Source organism: Meleagris gallopavo, chromosome 7 (genome assembly GCF_905368555.1).
Source record: "Meleagris gallopavo chromosome 7, MGAL_WU_HG_1.1, whole genome shotgun sequence".
Taxonomy (NCBI): Eukaryota; Metazoa; Chordata; class Aves; order Galliformes; family Phasianidae; genus Meleagris; species Meleagris gallopavo.
In genome coordinates this window covers 27,571,511-27,591,470 of record NC_139410.1, presented here as the reverse complement: position 1 = coordinate 27,591,470, position 19,960 = coordinate 27,571,511, and the positions used below count along the sequence as shown (strand labels likewise).

Genomic DNA, 19,960 nt, shown 5'->3' with positions numbered 1-19,960 from the left:
AGCACAACTTCTTGCAGCGCAGTACTGACTACACAAAACTGCTCTGTGGGAAGAATGGACTTGGAAATCTGTAGCCAGCTAGATCAGGGTTCAGTGCTATCAGTGCTGCACTATAGGACTTCAAGGATTTATCCTCTGTGGCGCTTTCTTTGAGTTCCTTTCTCAAAATCTCCTGTTCTGTGTTGGGTGAGGCTGGGAGCCCAGCATGTGTTTCCTGGGGGGAGCATAGAACAAATGGCCCAAAGGGGCATAACAGCTCCTGATATAGTGGCAAAAATACAGATCTTTTTCAGTCCTTGTCAGTCATGGAGAGTTGCTTATACCTTCAAAGAGTATGTCAGGAAAAGCAGGAGAGAATCTCAATTCAGTGTGAGCTTTAAGGAGGGAAGAGTCATTAGATGGAGAAAGATGGGAGAGCTGAAAACTTACCATCCAGCTGATTTTTACTCAGTTGATATAATGAATCATTAACCTGCCTAGTAGATGTGTATTTTAGTTAAATACAGTGTGCTGTTTAGCTGATGATTTTCACAGTGAGATGATGCCCTCTGACAACAGAACTGCCTCTCTGTCTTACAGCTCGACTGGTAACTTGAGGCAACCTACAGAGTATGGAGCTGATCTGTAGCAATCATTTTTCTGTTTAATGAGAGGCTTAAGTATGTATAGACTGTTTCTAGATAGCTGATGGACAAAGCTTCCCAACTTTCTTAACTGATGTTCCTGTATGTAGAGGGTGAACCTTTTCTGCTGCAGGAGCGTGCAGGTGCTGCTCCTGGGACATGGGGAGACTGGGGGCTGAAAGCAAATGTGCTGCCTCTGCAGTTGGTGAGGTGATTAGCTTCATAAGGAAATACACCAATATGTTCCCTTCTCTAATATTTTGCAGCCATTCCTCTTCTTACTACACTAGAATTGTTTAATGGCTCATTCAGATAATTAGTTTTAAATGGGAAGAGGTTAATTAGGTGGACTGAAGTTTTCACATCGGCACTTTGAATTAAGGCAAATGAATGTGGCTTCTGGAGTAATGTAGTCTTGTAATTGCTTATGATAACATCAGTTATGAGTGTAAAAGCTGGAGGTTTCAATTTTATCTTTTTCTCTGCAGGCTCATTCAATGAATAACATGCATTGTTAAAATTATACTTCGAGAGGAAACATATGGTTTTCCTGCCTGCAGACCGTACGAGTATTACATTATGTTTTTAAAACCAAAACAAATTGAGAAGTTTGACAGAATGTCAACAAGTGATTATAATCTTAATTGAAACTGGTGTGCAGTACTTGCACTTAATGGTAGAGTTCACAACGTGGTCTAAAAAATGAGATGGTAATGAAGGCGTTAAGTGTAACGAGTACCTTTGTGGATTTCCCCTTCCTTTCTGGAGCAGGGTTCCAGGGTCTGGCTGATGTTGTCTTGTTAATTCTGGCAAGTACGAAGCTGATATAGCAGGTACTCTGAAAGCACAGTTGAGGCTCAAAATGGCCTGTCCTTGTGGCTTCTAGTTCATAATTATCTATGCAAAACAGTCACAAGGCATTAAAGACAGAATTTGCGCTGGAACATTGTCTTGTCAGAAGGCTACGTTCTCTTACAGTGCCAACTTACTGATGGTGTATTGACCTGAGCCACTGCAAATGATAAACGGGCTGCTGCACTATTAAATACATGATGGTCCTACTGATGTATTTGCAGGATGGGAACCTGCAACGTAGATGTGTTCTCTTCTAACGTGTAATCCACGCTATAGATGTAGAGCATGTGCTTTTTATCAAATGCACCTTTATCTGTGAAGTTGCTTTCAAATTTGTGAATAGATTCTTCTTGATTTCCGTTTGTTTTCTCTTATTTGTAGCAGAGCACTGTTTTAGGTTTCTTTCCACACTTACGTTAAAATTAGCGATAATATGACTCAAGTGCTGGAATGGGAAGTGTTAAGGAAAATGCAGCTTTAAGGTTGTGAGGCTGGTTTGGCAAAAATGATTGAGGAGGAATAATGGTGAGGCAGAGTTGGATGAGTAAAGACGGGTCAGTTATGGAAAACAAGTTACTGAACTTTACACTTCTTATTTATGCTGCACTTGTATTTGAAATGAGAGGGCTATATTGAAACCAATTGCAAATTAATTGCACTAATAAAAATCTGGATAGTTCTTTTTAATGTCTTTAGAAATTATATTTCTGAAAAAGTGTATTTGAGAATGATGTAGGAGTGTCTGTACCAGATACTTTCAAGAAAAGTAATTTCCATTTCATTCTTCTCCGAGCTGACCTCCTTGATGCTGTAGGGACTCACAAGCTAAGTGAGAAAGAGACGAATGTTAGATTAGACTTGCATTGACTTGGGAGTTTTTTGGGTTTTTTAGGCTGACGAGAGCAGCGCCTCTGTCTGCCAGTGAGAATGAACCCTGTTGTCCTGGCATGCAGTTTTATTTTCTTCATATTAGTTTGTGCAGTGTGTTCTTAGCATCCACATAATCCTTTGCTGTATTGATGGGGGGCAGCCTTGCTTAAGCATCAGAGATAATCCATGCAGAAGTAGCACTCTTGAAACCTATGTTGCAGGCCAGAACAACTGAGTGATAGCTGCAGAAGTGGGAGGTGAGAAGGATCCCTGATTCTTAAGTACTTTTATTTGTCTTGAATGGTCAAATTATTTACCAGATCCTACTGGTAGTTTCTTCTCTAGGAATGTCAGGTTTGTGCCTTCAGCTTGCAGCCAAGCAACTAATCTGAGGCACAGTAGCTTAATTCCCTTTCTGTTAGATCTGCTTCCAGCTCAGTGACAGTACAGTTGCTAAATACCCACTTCACAGTAAGCCAGAGAGTTTTGGAAATACTTAACCTGTGCAGCTTTCCAGCAGGGAGGAGTGCTGCACAGCCTGTCAGCCCAGTGCTAAGCCTAGGCTCTCCAAAGCACTGTGCTTGCAGTTACAACTTAAGGTCAAAATACTCTGTAATAAGGAAGTTCTTCCTGCAGATGTACTGTAGGATGTTTGCAGTGTGACCTGGTGGCTGTCAGCAGCATGTTGGCTGTTTTTTGAAGTCAGTCTCAAACAGTATTCATCTGCAGCAGCTTGTGTTGAATTGGTTTTTTTTTTTTTTTTGTTTTTTAAATGAATGCATCCTTGTTCTTATTCTTTCTCCTCGTCTATCTTCTTCCTACAGCTTCAATTACCTGGGATAAACACAGTTAAGTATCAAATAGTATGTGTACCCTTCAGATACACTTAAAATATTACTCCATGAAGTTCTTATGAGTTCAAGAACTGCATAAGGTGAATGAGAAGCTGTGGCCATGAATTCAAATGCAGGAAATTCTATTTAAACCTAAGAAAAAACTTCTTTAAGGGCCTTCAAGCATGGCAATGGGCTGCCAGTGTGGCTGCAGAGTTGCTGCACTTGGAGATGCTCGAACCCAACTGGAAATGACTCCAAGCAACCTCGTTTTAGCAAGAATTGGACTACAGACTTGCAGAGTCCCTTCCAGCTTCATATAATCTGTGATAATCTCATAGCAGAGTTAATATTGTTCCATGTAGGTTTCTGCCAGGGCTTGTATGTTAAGTAGTCACTTAATGTAAGAGCTAAGGTAGACATAGACATCGCTGGTTTCTGTTAAGAGCTGTGTCTGAAGTCTCTCTGTTTATTCTGGCGTATGCTAACTGCCAAGAAGTGTTATCGTCCTGATGCTTATTTTATGATATTGCAAAGAATTTGTGTTGCTTTAAATGTCTTGTATGAACACTTTTAAAAATGTTTTTATGTTACTTTTCAATCCTATAAGATTCCATTTCTCCTTTTATAGTAACATACAATCCTTTAATCCCTTGCTAGATGTTGTTGGCTGTAAATGTTCAACAAAATGTTCAGATACATCAATTTTTGTACCTGCTCACCTTATCCTGACCTAGTTTATTAGACTATACACCCTTAGTCTTTATTTATGGAAAGATACTATTCCAAACAAAAGATTGGACGTGACTTGAAATTTGTTACATTTCTCAAAACAGGAAAAAAAAAAAAACACAACTTTTTTTTTAATTTCTAAATTATACTTTTTTCTGGCTATTGCGCTAATGCAACTTTTGTCTTTATAAGTGAAGATACTTCCAATGAATAGTGAATTCTTTCTAGTAATACTTTGTTTCCTTCAGCTGCTCATGAAGTGGTGTTGGCTTGAAGCCTAGCAACTGTTCCAAGACAAATATATCTAATTCTATAGTGATGTGAACGAAGCCACTTACATAACTAGACTGTGACCTACCTGTTTGCTTGTGGTGCGATGAAAATTCACTGACTTCTCCCATGTTCCTGGCACGTGCAGAAGTTGAGTGCTATCAGGCAGATAGCAGAATTATTTTCTTCTAAATGAAGTGTGTAGACATGAAACTAGTGCTAAACTTGTCCGCAATCTAATCTTAATCTTTATTGAGCAACTATTCTTAGGATCATCACTACAACTGAACTGATGGTAGCTTACTAATGTTCGTACTGTTTTATTTTTCAGAGCTGTTGAGTCCCAGAATGAGGGACAGTGCTCCCCAGTGGACTCCCTGTGGCGGCGTTACAGTGAATTTGAATTACTGAGGAATTATTTGTTAGTTACTTTCCCACATATTGTTGTTCCACCTTTGCCAGAAAAAAGGGTAAGGAAGCTGTGACTGCAGCTTGCTTCATATTGTTTCTTATTTGTTTGCCATTAACACTCTTCTTTTTAAATAGGCTGACTTTGTTTGGCATAAACTATCAGCAGATAATATGGATCCAGACTTTGTGGAAAGAAGAAGAATTGGCTTGGAAAACTTCTTGTTACGTGTGGCTTCGCATCCTGTGCTTTGCCAAGACAAAATCTTTTATTCATTTTTGACACAGGTATAGTAAAATGATGTGCTTCCTAAATATGTATTTCTAGTGATTATTTCTTTAAGATAATATCCTTTCTTTCTCTTTCCTTCCATTGATCTTGAGCTTCTTCACTGCTTAGGGGAAGGATAGACAACATGAATACATTTGAGGTAGAAAAGGCTTGTATGTCTAAAAGCATCTTCACGACCTGTTGCAGTTGTACAGTTGGCTTTCTAATGCACCTTATGACTTTATTCCAGTCTAGTTAGGAGGCTCCTAAGAGAGAATTCCCACCCTTTTAGAGCATCATACTGACAAGTTAATGTGTGTTGGTTGGGAAAGCTTTCCTAGAACTAAACCTGAAATAGTATATTGTATGGCTGCCAGCAGAGTGCTAGCTTCCAATTTGCTTTTTGGAAGTTTCTTTAGCTTTCAGTTTGAACTGTGATCCACTCCTGTGTAATCCCAACAGTTGTAATCTGGTTGTTAGCCAAAACACTGCATTCTGCAGTTTTCAAATTTAGGAGTGTCTTTGTTTTGTGTTTTGATCAGAGATTCCCAAATAGCAGCCTGAGTAGGTACGTCTGCACTAGCACAGCTTAATGTGCAAATTAACCAGAATGGGTAGCAATATGGAATTGGTGATGGAACAACCATTACATGTGAACAAGAGGACTGTGTATATATGGTGAACAGATGACATCAGTCATTGCCTGTATGTTCTTGGTATGTGCTCTGCCTTAAGATTTTGGGGCAGAGCTTAGCGTGTAAGCAGAACATAACAGTATGTTATTAACTCATGTTCTTGAAGTTAGGTGGAGAGGGTGGCTGAGGCAGGACTCGAGCTTACTGAGAACCCTTCTTTCAGCTCTGATATAGTTATGGTACAGAGACTTGAGAAAACAGTGGCACTCTTAATTCATTGTAACAGTACCTTCTTTTTCTGTATTTTTAGGAAGGTGGATGGAAAGAAATGGTGAATGAGACTGGATTTCAGTTAAAGGTAATTATTATAAATGTCTATCTTGTGACTGGGCTATGCACACTTCAGCATGCACATTTTCGACTAGCTATGAAAGACTTTGATGTAAAAATGAGTTAAAGGCATTTCTTAATGCTTACTTGTAACTACAAGAAAAAAGTCATGCTCATAGCATGTAATGGGTAAGTCTTCAGTTGTCAGGTTCTGTAGGAAGTTTAAAACTTACTGATGATCAGTGCTCAGCCTTGTAATTTTGCTAGTAGTGGGAGCTGTCATCCTTACAAGCTTTACAGCTAATGAACTTGAGATCATTGTAGTGCTTTTGTACGTTGATGCAAGCAGAGGAGTCTGAATTGTAGGACTTTGTGCTAAAAAGGACTAAGACAGGTGAATTTGGTGCATCTTTTCTGTTTAACAGAAACACGTCTTACAATAGTGCTACCCACATTGATATCAGTGAGTTGATGCTGCCCAGGGTGTGAATCTGTGAGAATCTAACAGATTGCTAAGCTCAGCTTGGAAAAGTTACCATGTGGGGACAAATACTGAGCTTTTGTTCACTGTGATGGGATCAAATCATGAAATCACAGCTCTATTTTTCTGAATAGTTAGAGCTGAAGAAAATTACTGGTGCTCTTAACCTCAGTATCCAAGGAACTTTGTTACTGGTACTTTGTGAGAATAACTTTCTCTTTTCGTGGTAGGGCTTGTGTTTCACTGGTGTTCATAATGCAGCAACTCTATTTTCCTAGCCCATAGACCTTTATTTCAGCTACAAGTTCAACCTTTTCAAACAACTTCCAAAAGTTTGTACTGACTTATTTGTTCAGGAGTGCACACTCTGGGAGAAAGGAAAAGAAAACTTGCTGCAGAGTACTGAGAATACTTGCATGCTTGAAAACACATTGTAAATCTAATGAAAGATGAGCTGAGTCTCATTTTCCTGCTGGTTTGGATTTTGTATGTAGTTTTTCCTTTACAATTCTTCTTTCCTTAAAGAAAAGTAACTTTTTTGCAGAATTCTGGGGAAAAGCTTCTTTTCTTTATTCAACATTAAAGTGTAAATAAAGCTCTCGTTGTTGGTTATTTAGAGGACAGATATGTGTAAAAATGGCTCACTGTGTGTGCAGGACTAGAATCAGACCACTGGTTCTGGCACTTCTGCTGTCTCTGCTGCTGATGCATTAAAGCAGGATGTGCATTTTGTCCCAAAGGGTTTGAACCAGGCCAACTTGACTTGAAATTAGGCATTAATGCAGTGTAGTTGAGCATTTTATAGTTGAATGTTGACGTTGGAGGCTTTGTTTATTCTGCCAACTGTGTCATTTAATCATGTATTTTCCCCCTTCCTGACCCCCAACACTTAATTTTGTTCTTCAGGGGATTTGTTACTTAGATCCTTTAGGAATGAGAAAGCAGTGGCAACTATTATTTCCCCCCACTCTTTAGTTTACTTACATGCTTATAGCATTGCAGTAGGAATACACTGTCTGAAACCTCTTTGATCGTACTTCATTTGGTGGAGAATTACCTCCAAAATGCTTGTAAGTATTGATCTTAAGTCAAGTTTAAGACTGGACAGATGTTTTTCTAACTATATAGCAGTGTGGTGCAAATGCTCATGAGTGGTGTGTGGGAGTTACTATGCTGTTAATGGCAAGAAGGAAATAATCCAACCTAGAATGTTGTGTGCTGGCAAAGTTTTGGCTCCTTCCTGACAGTGCTTTTATACTTACTGCACTCTTCCTTCAGAGCATTTCATGGCTGTAGCAAAAGGCAGTAACTTGCCACGTAACTGTAATGTAGGGAGATGATTGTTTTCAAGAGTAAACCCAGTGTATATGCTGTCCCAACGAGCCCAGATGGCTTTGGTGCTTGCCATTTGAACATAAACACAATGTTTGTGCAATGGCTACCTACAGGGGATGGCTTTAATTAATGGCAGAGTAACTTAAGTGGCTTTTGAACTGCAAAAGGACATGTGAGAAGGACACACGGGTGAATCTGAACTACCTGAAACCTGACTGAGACGTATAATGACCTGTGGAGACAGATCAGTAAAAATGCAAGGCCATGCAAGCCCTTGGTGTCCTCTAAATAAATACAAGGCTGGGCTGGGAGCTGCAACGTTCAATATTATTTGTTCTTCTCAGTGCCATGACTGCCTTCCCTTTGCAGTGTGTTAGTAGAGGAGTACTGGCTGGCAATGACAATGAACTTGTTTTATTCCAGTGTCAATCACTCTTACAGGTTTTGTTCATTTACATTTCAGTTTGTGGATGACTGTGTTGCTTGTGGAAAGACAGACAGCTAAAGCTAGCAAGCTGCTGTTCTGATACAGAACCATGGTGATGCAGAAGTTTTCCATCAGTAACTCTCACTCTAGTTGTTTTTTCCTAAACTTGGTTGCTTTCCTAAGTGTCTTCCAAATATGGAGGTGATTCCTGGTGAAAGGGGCTTGCACTAATGTTTAAATGCAGATATTTTCTGCTCAGGCCATGTGCAGTGGGAGGCAGAACCATCTTGAGCAGGGCATGTCTCTTCAGTGGGCCTTACTGTGAAGGGCCGTAAAGGAAGGACTTCCCTTTTTGGTCTGGGAGAATGCCATGTTCCATTCTCTGTACAGTTCAAAACAGCTCTTTAAAATCTGCTTTGGTAAAACCAGTGCACAGAATATTGCTGTGTCATTTACTAACAGTAACAAGTACTGCTGAAGTAACTTGCTGCTAGCTGGTTGTGGCACCAGTTAGAAGTGCTTTTATAGGAAATAGCCTCACAAGATATATTTCTTACTGGTCTTTCAGTAGAAAGAAGGATGTTGTGATCAGAAGTAAACTTCAGCCCTTTTACTTATCCTGTGATTTTCATGCAGTATAAATGAACCTTGTGTAAGCTGCACGTGGAATGCCTGAAAAGTTGTGATCTGGGACCTCTGGATGAGGCTGGGATGTCTCATCTGCATTGGTACCTTTTATTTCAGAGTGAATTCCCATTGTCACAGTTTTTTAAAATTCAATTAAACTTAAAAACAATGAGACAGCCAAACAAATAAAACAAGCAAGAAGAAAAAAAACAATCCACCCACCTTCTTAGGGAAATTCTCTGCTGCTGCTACAGTCATTAATAAAGCAACAACACAGAAATTAAGATAGCTAATTACCTTTTTAATTAGGTATGAACTTTCCTCTGTGGAGAATTATATATGCTATGTTATGGAAAAGAACACTGCATTAAAAATAGCTCTACTCTGATATACAAATTACATATTTTCTCTAAAGCAACTCATAAAATAAGAGAACACCATGTATGCCTTTGATTTCACTGGGGATCTGTTCCTAGCAATAAAGAGCGTACAGAGGTCACTCTACCACTGGTTTTATTTGGTTTGAAAAATATAAAATAGTTTGTCCATATGGTCTTATGTTACCTAATTGCTTCATCTAAAAAGAATGTAGGGTTGTGTATCTTAACTCCGTGATTTGTGTAGCGTTTTAAGAAGGAACTATTTTTGTGGGATTTAGGATTATACCAGCTTAATGCTAGTGGATACTGTTTGCACCCAAGTTCACACAAATATCTTGGTTTTCTACTTCTTAATAAAAGATCTGACACGTAGGGCAGCTAGTGTCAACTTGTTCAGTGTTTGAAGATTTAAATATGCCAGGAAGGCAAGAGTTTTTTTTTCTAATGGTGCTGCCAGAAAGCTGAGGTTTTTGTCACTGGAATTTAATTGCATTAAATTAACAAAGCTTTTTTTCCCCTTTTTCAGGCAGATTCCAGATTAAAAGCTCTTAATGCAACATTCAGAGTGAAAAACCCAGACAAGTAAGATTCCACATCCTTCCTCCCTCCCTTTCCCCTTTTCAGTTACAACTGTAACTTCAGATGACAAACTATTCTATCTCCTTAGAATAAATTCAGAAAAGAAAAATGATCTTTCTGCACCTTAGTTCTGAACAGAAGCTCAATAAGGAGGCAGTATGAACAGATTTGATACATCCTGTTGCTAGAAGCAGGAAAATGCCATCGCTTTGTGGAAAATGAGTCCTTCCTTTTATCTAGATTAAAAGCATGGGAAAGTAAAATAAAATAAGAACACACAACACCAGACCAGAGAAATAACTTCTTAATATTTTTGCTTGCAATGAAATCTTTCCAAACATGAACAGAGTACAGATTGATAGTAGATCTTTCCAAAAGTCTGCTAGTGTACAATTCTGGATGCATGCATGCTGGTGCTGTAGTTCATAGCTGTCTCCGAACTGCCAGATTTCACAGATGCTTGTGGAGGTCTTGAGGTCAGTTCAGCTCTGCTGCAATTTGGGATACTTGGTGACAGGCACTGAAAGCAATCTGATGGATCAAAAGACTGGTCAGAAGAATAAGGATAAATAGTGGAAGGATAATCAAACCCTCAGTGGTGTGAGGAGATATGAGTGTCTGCTGTAATAGTCTGAAACATTACAAGTCTGTAATAGTTGGAAACGTTAGTATGCAGCAATAGGGGCAAGAGATTTTGCTGATTTCCATTTATAAGTATTAGACACACCTGCAGAGCCCTTATGGATTGATCTGCTGTTCAGCAGTCGCAATAGGATGTGCTCTTTAGGGACAGGGCATGTGCCTGACTGCTTTCTGTTGTCTGTTCTCTTTATGCTTTCCCAGCACCCATGGGCATTGTATTAAGGGTGTTAGAGGGCACATACCTTTCTGAACTTCTTGGTATCCATTGGCAGATTTCTGAGTTGGTGCAGGCCCTCTTTTTTGGAATTTGCTGATGGTATTTATTTTTGCTGCCTCCTGTGGCAGCAAGTATTTTAGTGAGTATTTAATGCATATGAACATTTATGAACGAGGTCATGGCAATAATAGGTGAAGTTGTTCCCACATTTGAGTCCTGTATCTATTTTGTTTGTGAGCAGCAGGAGTTTGCTTTCCCTTCTTATGTAATGGGAAAACTTTGCCAGTAATCTGCCCGTAGGTGAGAAAGACTGGTTAATACTGAGATGAGACATTTACTGATATCTTTCAAGGCAATGTTTCAGAAAGCAAAGCTGTTGTTGAAATATGGGTTGGTAAAAAGCATGAAAAGAGTTAATACAAGGAAAATAGGAGGAAGGAATTGTAACAAAAACAATCCCTGGATATCTGACTTCACAGTGCTTAAGAGATACAGCACCTGCTTTCTATTGTGTTCTGCCACCTACGCAACTTCCAAATTGAACACTTAGTTACAGTGGCAAGCTATTTTACAAGTTGTATAATAACCAATGAGCGTATCCTGTATTTGTTTATTAAAAGGCTCTCCCTGAGTATTGCATGTGTGGCTTGAGGAGGCACAGTGCCTTGCTTTGTCTAGCACAGTAATGCCTGAGCTGCCTGCAGTCTGACTCCTTACCCCTTTGTTACCTTTGATGCTTGTTTGAGTGGGTGGTAAAGAGGGTTCAGCAAGTTCACCTTGCTATAACTGATGGCATTGCTGTGTGGAGTGTAGATGTTCTGTGTATGTCCAGCTGCCTGAACCAGTGAGGGTCCAGATGAAAAACTGCTGCGGCTACCAGTTCAGATTGTGCTGTGGTGCCGTGGAACTGCACCCTTACCTTAAAGCAACATGAGGAACTTTAAACAGCTGAGGTGATGCTGCTCTTGGAGGTCAAAGGCAGACTGGGAGTTAAAGCTCTTCCTGTGTGAAGCAGTTAATATCTTTTCTGATGGAATTATATAGTGATAAAACTTAGGTGTTCTGATTGTCAGGGGTAAATTTGCAGTCTGTCTCCTACAGACCTCTTTTGAATTCACACCTGTCCTCTTCTATACTTTGTTCTTCCTTAGTACTTTGAATCAAAACAATAGCTTTCTTCTTGGTGAAAGATTTCTTTAGAAAACTCTATGTTGTTTCTGAAGGCAGAATTAAAAACCAAAACTAACAGAAAAGCACCAAAACACAAAAACTGCTCTCTATCACAACGCAGGCAAATGGCACTGTCCTTGTAGTACTGTCCTTACTGATTTGGAGAACTACAGCTGAGTAAAATGCCCAAAGTAAATAACTCGTATTGAAATGCCATCTACCATAAATGAAATATTCTTTTGTGCCATTACCATAATATCTTTATGCAAAGAAACTTGATAATTTCCCTTACAGAGTTGTGGACTGATCAGTTCGTCATTTGTATCTGAAGCTCTGTTTGGTTGCTTAGTTCTTAAATATATGAACTGTTGGTAGTGTTGCAGAACCAGTAAAACCAAGGGAAGAGAGCTAGACTTGTTTCAGTAGCTGAGTGCCAAAATCGCATCTTGGTTCACAGCTTCTTTTGTTACAATACACTGGGAAGTAAATATCTCTGTATATGCCTCTCCAAACTCAGTTTGGAAGTTAGGTGTTACTGTAATTATTTTTTTACATGAGTACTAAGAAGTGCTTGAGAAATAAACATTTGATCTACAACATCATCAATCTCTTAAAAACACTTTTTCCTAAGAGTTGGCATTCTTAAGACTCACTCTATAGGAAACATTGTGCAAAATCCAGTTTCACTTTGGTTTATGCTGTTCAGAGACAATAAGGCAGCTTGATTCAAAGGTGATTTTCTTTTTCTTTTTTTTTAACATGGGGGAGGTATTGGTATGGGAGATGATACATTGCTGCTGGAGTCTGGGATGCTGGAAGTTGTTCTGGGTTCCTGATTCTTGCCTTCAGGGAGAGTACAGCATTTCTAAAAGCTTTCTTGCCACAAAACAGAGTAAATAACACCTTTCATTATAAATTTCTGGAGTGGGAAAGGGAGTCTTCCTGAGCTGAAGGCATCCTTTTTAATCTTTTGTTCTTAGTTCAATTATTTCAAATATCTTTGCTGTTTGTGTCTGCAGCTGTCTGACATGCTGCCCTGGTGCATATTTTCTAAAGTGTAAACTGAAAAGATTGCTCTCAAAACCCCACTGTGCAGATCAATGACTATTTATTTTTCCCATACAGTTTCTCTGCTGGCTTTTAAATCTTTTTATGTACTTTAACCCTGTATGTGTCACAGTCTTATAAAAGATGCTCCTTGGAGATCAGAAATACTAGAAATGGTAATAAAACTTCTACTTCCTGAGTATAGAGAGGAGAGTTTTTCAGGTGAGGACTTCCTGGCAGGGGAAGAAGTGTTAAATGAAAAACCTTGGAATTTCGTACGTGGTCACCCAAAGCAAGTGATGTGACTCATTTCAGTAAGGCCTCGTAGCCACAAACTATCCTGATGTACAAAACCTGGCTGTATGCATGAGGGGGGATTAAGGTTTTTTGTTTGTTTTTTTTCCTCAATGTTTAATCATCAACTTGGAAGGCTAACTTCAGTCTCCCATTCTTTAGTTCTAGTTGCATTCTTCCATGTTACTAATTTGCTTACTTTCAGATCACTGTACCTAGTAAGCTAGGTAAAGTTATTTCTGGCTTTCAACCTAAATGAAATAGGTTCTTGTGTGCAGCCTGTTTCCATAGTAAGTTATGAGTTAGATTTGAGTGTAACAGGGAGGGTTTATGCATGCAGAAGTGTCTGCTGCTGTGGTTTAATTGGTTACCAGTGCCTAGCGAAGCTGTGATAATTGACTCTTCTTCTAATTACAATGACCTAAGTTGTATCAACTGAAACTAAAACCAAGGGTTAATTGGGGTGGATGATAAAATTCTTCTCAGCAGTAGCAGGCTGGCAGTGTGCATGTGAGCATTCAGTGACTTACCTGACTGGTTAAGCTGTGCTAACTTGCTTATAGCCACAAGCAGGTCCAGTTCTCAGTAGGGTTTTATGCACAGCTATTAAAGTTCCACGCAGCTGAGCCTTGAAAGCATTGTGACAATGGTGGAAGCATTGTGAATGCTTCCCCGAGCTTCTGAAACACTGTACTCAACACTGGCTAGATAGCAGCTGGAAAGGGAAGTTCTTTTGTCAGGTAACAAATGTGAATGTGTTTTTATTAACCAGTATGGTTCAGCTGATTTTGGCTTTACAGTTATTTTAAGCTTTCCTCTTCAGTAACACTTGCTTTTATAAATCCCATAAAAAAAATTAATAGCGATTTCAGTTAACTACTTATCTCATAAAAAAAATTGATGGAATGCTGATTGAACCGTCAGCATTTGCATATCACAAGTAGTAGTCAGACAAGTGTTGGGGTTGTTTGCTTTAGGGGAACTGAACTCTGCAACCACTTCTTTAGGAATCTTCAGCTAATTTCCTTCTACACCAAACCAGGCTTCAATACAGTCTTGCTGGTGTAGCGTTGTGGCTCTATCTTGCATTTATTGAAAGCTTACTTTCTTGATGACTAATGATGTACTATCTGTTTCCTGCTCCCAGGAGGTTTACTGAACTAAAACACTATAGTGATGAACTGCAGTCTGTCATATCACACCTTCTGAGAGTCAGAGCTGTAAGTATTTCCCATGTGTGTCGTGACAAATAGTACAATATATACTTACAAGGCAACATTTCTTGTTTAGTTGAGAGAAATGGTGTATGTATTCTGCAATAAGAGCAGTTCTGACTGAGAGCCCAGCTCTAGAGCAGGGGGCAGGAGATGATGAGGAGAGCATTGCCTTTGTACAGGTTTTGGAGGGGCTGTAGAAAGAGTCCTATATACAACACATCAAGGATAACATTCGTGTTTGTAATCTGCTCTCCCCACTGATGATCCTGTCTACAAGGTGTTTTAAAGAGGAACAAAATGTCTTTTTCTCTCAGCTTGCAGGATGTCTTTGCTAGGAAGGAACCCAAAGCTCAGTTTTCTGGTCAGACATACAATATTTTGTTTTCCAGAGCTTTTAGTATGAATTGTACATGCTTCCCAGTACACTTTTTTTTTTTTGCTAATTCTTCAATCTCTAAAGAATAATGTTCTTTTTAATGATAAGAATAATTATGTCACACATCAAGATTCTCTATGGGCTGACAGTGGAAAAATATAATTAAAAAAAGGCACAAATAGGAAATCACAATTCCAATAATGAGCAGCAAGGTACTGCTTTTTTACTGTGCTTAACAGGGATTTCATTTTTGATGGGAGCTGTGCTGTGGAATAGGTTGGTAATTGATTGATCTTTTGAGCTGAAGTACTTGAGAGGATTAATCACTGGGGTTCTACTCACAGTGCCTTTTTCTCAGAGCTGTGTGTGCATCAGAACTCTAAGGTGATTTCTTTTTCACTGCTTTAACAGACCGGTAACTAACTCTTATAGAACTCATTGGTATGTCACAATTAGAAGGGCAGTACTGGGGTTACAAGTCACACTTCAGAGTGTATACCTGATATTCAGGCATTGCTGCCAGCATTGAAAGGCTGGCTGCAGCAGGTCCTCTCTCTCCAAAGAGCTGAAAGGATTTATCTAGTTGTGGCAATATGTTCTGCAATGGATAGCTTGTTTCCTTTCCTTTGTTTCACTGAGCTGGATGGAAAAATGAAGTCACTTGTTTGAATTCTAGTGAGACTTTCCCTGCCATCTTGATGTCAGGGTGGATTGCTGTCTTGTCATCTTTATGTTAAATAAGCAGGCATGCATGTAAACCTAGCATTAGTCAGATGAAAGAGGCTGTGCCTTACAGCTGGATTTCAAAATCTGAATTAACTGATAATTTGCAGTCTCAGTAGACACATCCTGTATGTGAGCACTTCTGAAGAAATACTTTGAATATTGCTTTTCAGTACAGCCTTGACGGTGACTTCAGTCTTCAAAGATTTTCTGCTTTTGAGTTTTCCTTCAGTAGTGGCTTAGATTAGACGTGAGCCTAAACTTGTTTGCCTGTGTGAAAGCAATAGGACTTCAGCTCAGAGTTTGTGCATGGGTATTCACAAAGCAGCTCCATTTTAATGTTCATGACCGAAACTAACCTTGAATGTTTTAGAGGGTAGCAGACCGGCTGTACGGCGTCTATAAAGTTCATGGCAACTATGGGAGAGTATTCAGGTAAGAGTTCATCCAGTTTTTAAATGTCTCACAGGTATTCTAGAGAGAGTAGTGAACTTAGTTATGTTTATCAAAAGCAGAACAACATATCTGAAACATTGAAATGTCTGACTTGAAAAGTGTTGTTTTGCTTGTGTTGGATCTCTGGATCTGCGGCTCTTAGTCAGACGTGGACAACTTCAGCTTTTCGTTTTGTTTCCCAGAACTTTGGGACTTTTGTTGTGACATTGGCATTCTGTTTGTTTAGAATGTCACTTACTGCCTATTTTGAGGCAGTTTTCTCTGAAAAACCTCTAGATTCTTCTAATAGTTGAAAACCAATAGTTGAAAACTCTACGCAATGTTAGTAACTTTTTTTTTTTAAGTGAATTTGCCAATCGTTTTGATTTATACGAGTGAATTGCATGCTGGAGTTCTCCATCTCACTGGAGAATTAAAGAATCTAAACTTCTGGTTAAGGGAAACCTCCTGCTTCTACACAGTGTTCAAGTGCTAAATTTAATTCTCTGGGTTAATGGATTGCAGATGTCTTTCTCATTGGGGGTTTTAAAGTGAAATTAGGTGTAGTTCTATAATAACACAAAGACAAACAAATGTCAACATGAACAGTGGAATGTTTATGAAAAAGGACAAAATAAATGCATTAGGCATAAGTTATGCGAAATATAAGTGGACCCCTTCTTTTTTCTTGTATAAATAGTTGTTGACGTAATTCTTATAGCTGATAAACCTCATGAGGTTTCACGGAGCTGAGAGCACAAAGTTGCAGTGTACATGGGTGCTGTGAACAAGCCTCCTACTATCTCTACTGGAGCTGATTCCTATGTGATCTAAATAGCCTCCCCAATGTGAATAGGGAGTTGCAGTAATGAGGAAATTATTATTGTTATTATTTTTAATGAGTGGAACTAAACAGAAGTCTACAATGGAAACAGGAAACGGCATACACCAACTCGTTTCAGTAGAGGTAAAATGCTTGCGAATGTCAAACCCACCTTTTGTTTTTTTTATTGTTTTTTTTTTAAATGAGAAGCATCTGTCTGATAGTTGCCAAAAAGAAACTGAGCTTTCCACACTTGCAACACAAGGTAGATAAAATTCTGTTTGAGAAACCTTCTTATCTTTTCTTTAAGTGACCATCATTTAATTTTAGCTGTTTAAACAAGACCCTCTTGGCTCAAAACAAAGTTTAAGCCATGCATGTTTGTTTGTCAGGACAACTGTAGGCAGCAGGGACAGTTGTTGAAGAAAATGCCTTTCGTAGCCTCACTGCTACGCTGTCAGTGCTGCTGCTCACAGGAAGAAAACAGTTTGGCAGAGTCCAACTGCAAGGCAATTTCCATTCAGGTGTCACCTGGAAAGAAACTATATACAGGATGCAGCTTATTAACTTTCCTTACCCTTCACGTGTGATGTTGCTTCTCGTTTGTTTTTCAAACAGTGAGTGGAGTGCCATTGAAAAGGAGATGGGGGATGGGTTGCAGAGTGCTGGCCACCACATGGATGTGTAAGTACTGACTGAATATCTGATAGTTTGATGTAAGCCAGATGTAGAACTCTCCCTCTTTCCTCTTTTCCCTCAACCCAAAGTACATACAAGTAGTATACCAAGAAAGCTGGGGGCACATTGTTTTTAGGTGTGCAGTGTTTCTGTGCCTTGGATGCAGGCATAATTTTAGCATCCATATATTGTATTAAGTAGCTCAAAAGGTCTCAGGAGAACCAGAGTGGTTTCTTTTTTATTATTATTTTGAAATTGTAGAAGTGTTTGGAATTCTTCCAGCCTTTCTTTTAAGCTACTATGCCAGAAACTAGTGGAATACAACCTTAATGTACTGCAGGCATGATGAGATCCATTTGTTTTTGATAGCAGTATTTTGTACCATGTAGTAGATGGTACACAGATTTGGACTCAATCACAGAAAGTTAAGAAACTTAATTATTTAGCTCCAAAACTCTAATGGATTCTTGAAACAAATACTGTCTGGATCTAATAAAGTAGAGAATCCTCCCTTTTTGCATCTCTAGAGTCAGTTGGCAGAGCTGCATGAAACACAGCCTTCAAAATAAGAGTCCGACGTTTCATAGTGCTCACAGAAGCAATACTCCAGGTTCTTACTTTTCAGGTAGTCCTGTACAATACAGTACAGGAATGGAACAACTTCTCCTGACTCTGGATCTTTTTTTGTAATCAAGTACTATTGTAAAGTAGCAACTCCAGCAAGAGATGGGAGCTGTTTGTCATTCCTTCATATGTATCATAATTTTTCATTGTTTTCATACACATGAAGTGTAATTTGTGTAGAAGCAAAGCTATCAGTTTTAGATTATGCTGCAGATCTATGTATGTTGTACATACATACGTGTTGGTTGTGATTGTTACTAAGCCCTGGCTAATGGAAGGGTTTGAAGAGCCATGCCAAAACACCCTTGGTTGTGGTTTTTTTTTTTTTTTTCATATAAATTTTGCTTTAATCAGATCTTCAAGAATTTGAACCTTTTGTGTAATTTGTTCCCACTTCTGTGCCTTGGTTAACGTGGTGCTTTACATCCTAAAAAACGATTATATTTTTTACTCTACTGAATTAAAGAAATGAATGATGCATTTTGCTTTCAGAAGAGAATAACTGAAATAGAGATGGAATGTGGTGTTCAGCACCTACTACTATATCCATAATGTCATACTGCTGATTTCTTGCAAGCCCAGTGAACGTTCCCATAACATTAGACTGAGGGCTTTTTTGCAACTGAAAGCTACTTCAGGAAAGCTGCCTCTTAAACTTCAAGACAAATTTAATTATTCTTTATCTATCCCATGTGCTGTATTCTTTACTAGATATTTTTTTAAAACTTTCAAAGTGTTACTGCTTGGGATGATAATATGGAAGACCTCTGGATATGTGTTGTATGATTGGATGAGGCTTGCTAATGCGATAAATAAAAACAACTTGGTATGCTGAGAAAGTGACTGACTGTAATGCTGGCATTTAAAATATGAAAGAAGAATATTCCTAGCCTTTGACTTCTGCCCTTTATGCAATTAATGAGTGACCTTTTATCTATTCATCAACTGGACAGTCATTACAGGTGGAATCAGTCTTAACTAAAACCATGTTTTAGTTGAGGATTCCCACAAAGAGTGGGAACTTTCAGGAATTACTACAGTGTTTCTCCTTAAGATTTTCCCTGGTTTGTTGATCTATTTTGGACAAACTAGTGTTTAAATTTCAGCTCAGACAGTCAGAAGTACAGTTTGTCATAGAGCTACCTTGAAAACAAACTGAAGTGTGACTTGAAAAATCCTGTCTAGGTGAGATCTTTTATGGTGTGTGTTTGTTTATTTTGGGAAAGTTGTTCTGCCACATGCAAGCTCTGGCACTTCTCTAAACTTAGAACTTATTTGAAATTGAAATGTGTTCCATCTGCTGTCCTGGGAAATCTAACCACTATACTAAAATCATTGTACTTCAGAACTTAAAAATGGAGGGTGAGCTGCACGTGACCTGTGTGACTGCAGGATTTTTCAGAACATGTATGTGCATGGCAGTTTTATCACAAGGAGGCCTGGCGTGCCCATGAAAAACCCTGCTATATTTTTGAGTTCAGAGCATCTAAACAACTTACGCTTGGATACTGAAATTCATATCTGAGAGATGACCATGTCTACCAGCCTTTCCTCAGGCTCCACATTGTAGCCATTCTCCTGCAGGTAGCTGTTGCCTCTTCAAAGCCTTAGTTCGTATTTCCTTCATAGCAGGCCTGATGGTAACATTCAGTGCAAGTGTCTCAGACACCTCCCTTGTATTTCCAGGGGTCTGAACGGCATTATTTCTTATGGAGCATGCAGGATTTTCTGTTCTCTCCCAGGTCATGTTACCAGTTACAGTTCAGATTGACTCTGCCAGTTCTTCCTTAGAGATAATTACTGGAGAGGCACCAGGAGAAACTGAAGAACTCAAATACTTTGCAGAAACTTCAAAGGCAAGAAGGGCCCTCATTAGCACTTGGGTTGCAATGCAGCGGTCAATAGGCAAGCATGGACACAAGCTCACAGCAGGGAGCCTGCAGCTGTGGGAATACTTATTTCTTCCATGCCAGGGATTGCCCCGGTCTCAGAATCCAAACTGAACTGGCAGAGTAGATGAAGGCATTTGTGGTAGGATCTCATTTGTTCTGTTCGTCT

The 19,960-nt window shown here is 39.1% G+C and overlaps 1 protein-coding gene across 1 annotated transcript in view; it reads left to right on the top strand.

Moving 5' to 3' along the window:
* Positions 1-19,960, top strand: part of SNX4 (sorting nexin 4) — a 31,384-nt gene that overhangs the window by 4,270 nt on the left and 7,154 nt on the right. The window contains exons 3-9 of the mRNA XM_085228309.1: positions 4,515-4,653; positions 4,730-4,879; positions 5,808-5,855; positions 9,604-9,659; positions 14,174-14,246; positions 15,716-15,777; positions 17,219-17,284. Coding sequence (XP_085084435.1) covers positions 4,515-4,653; positions 4,730-4,879; positions 5,808-5,855; positions 9,604-9,659; positions 14,174-14,246; positions 15,716-15,777; positions 17,219-17,284 — 594 coding nt within the window. The remainder of the gene's footprint in view (positions 1-4,514; positions 4,654-4,729; positions 4,880-5,807; positions 5,856-9,603; positions 9,660-14,173; positions 14,247-15,715; positions 15,778-17,218; positions 17,285-19,960) is intronic.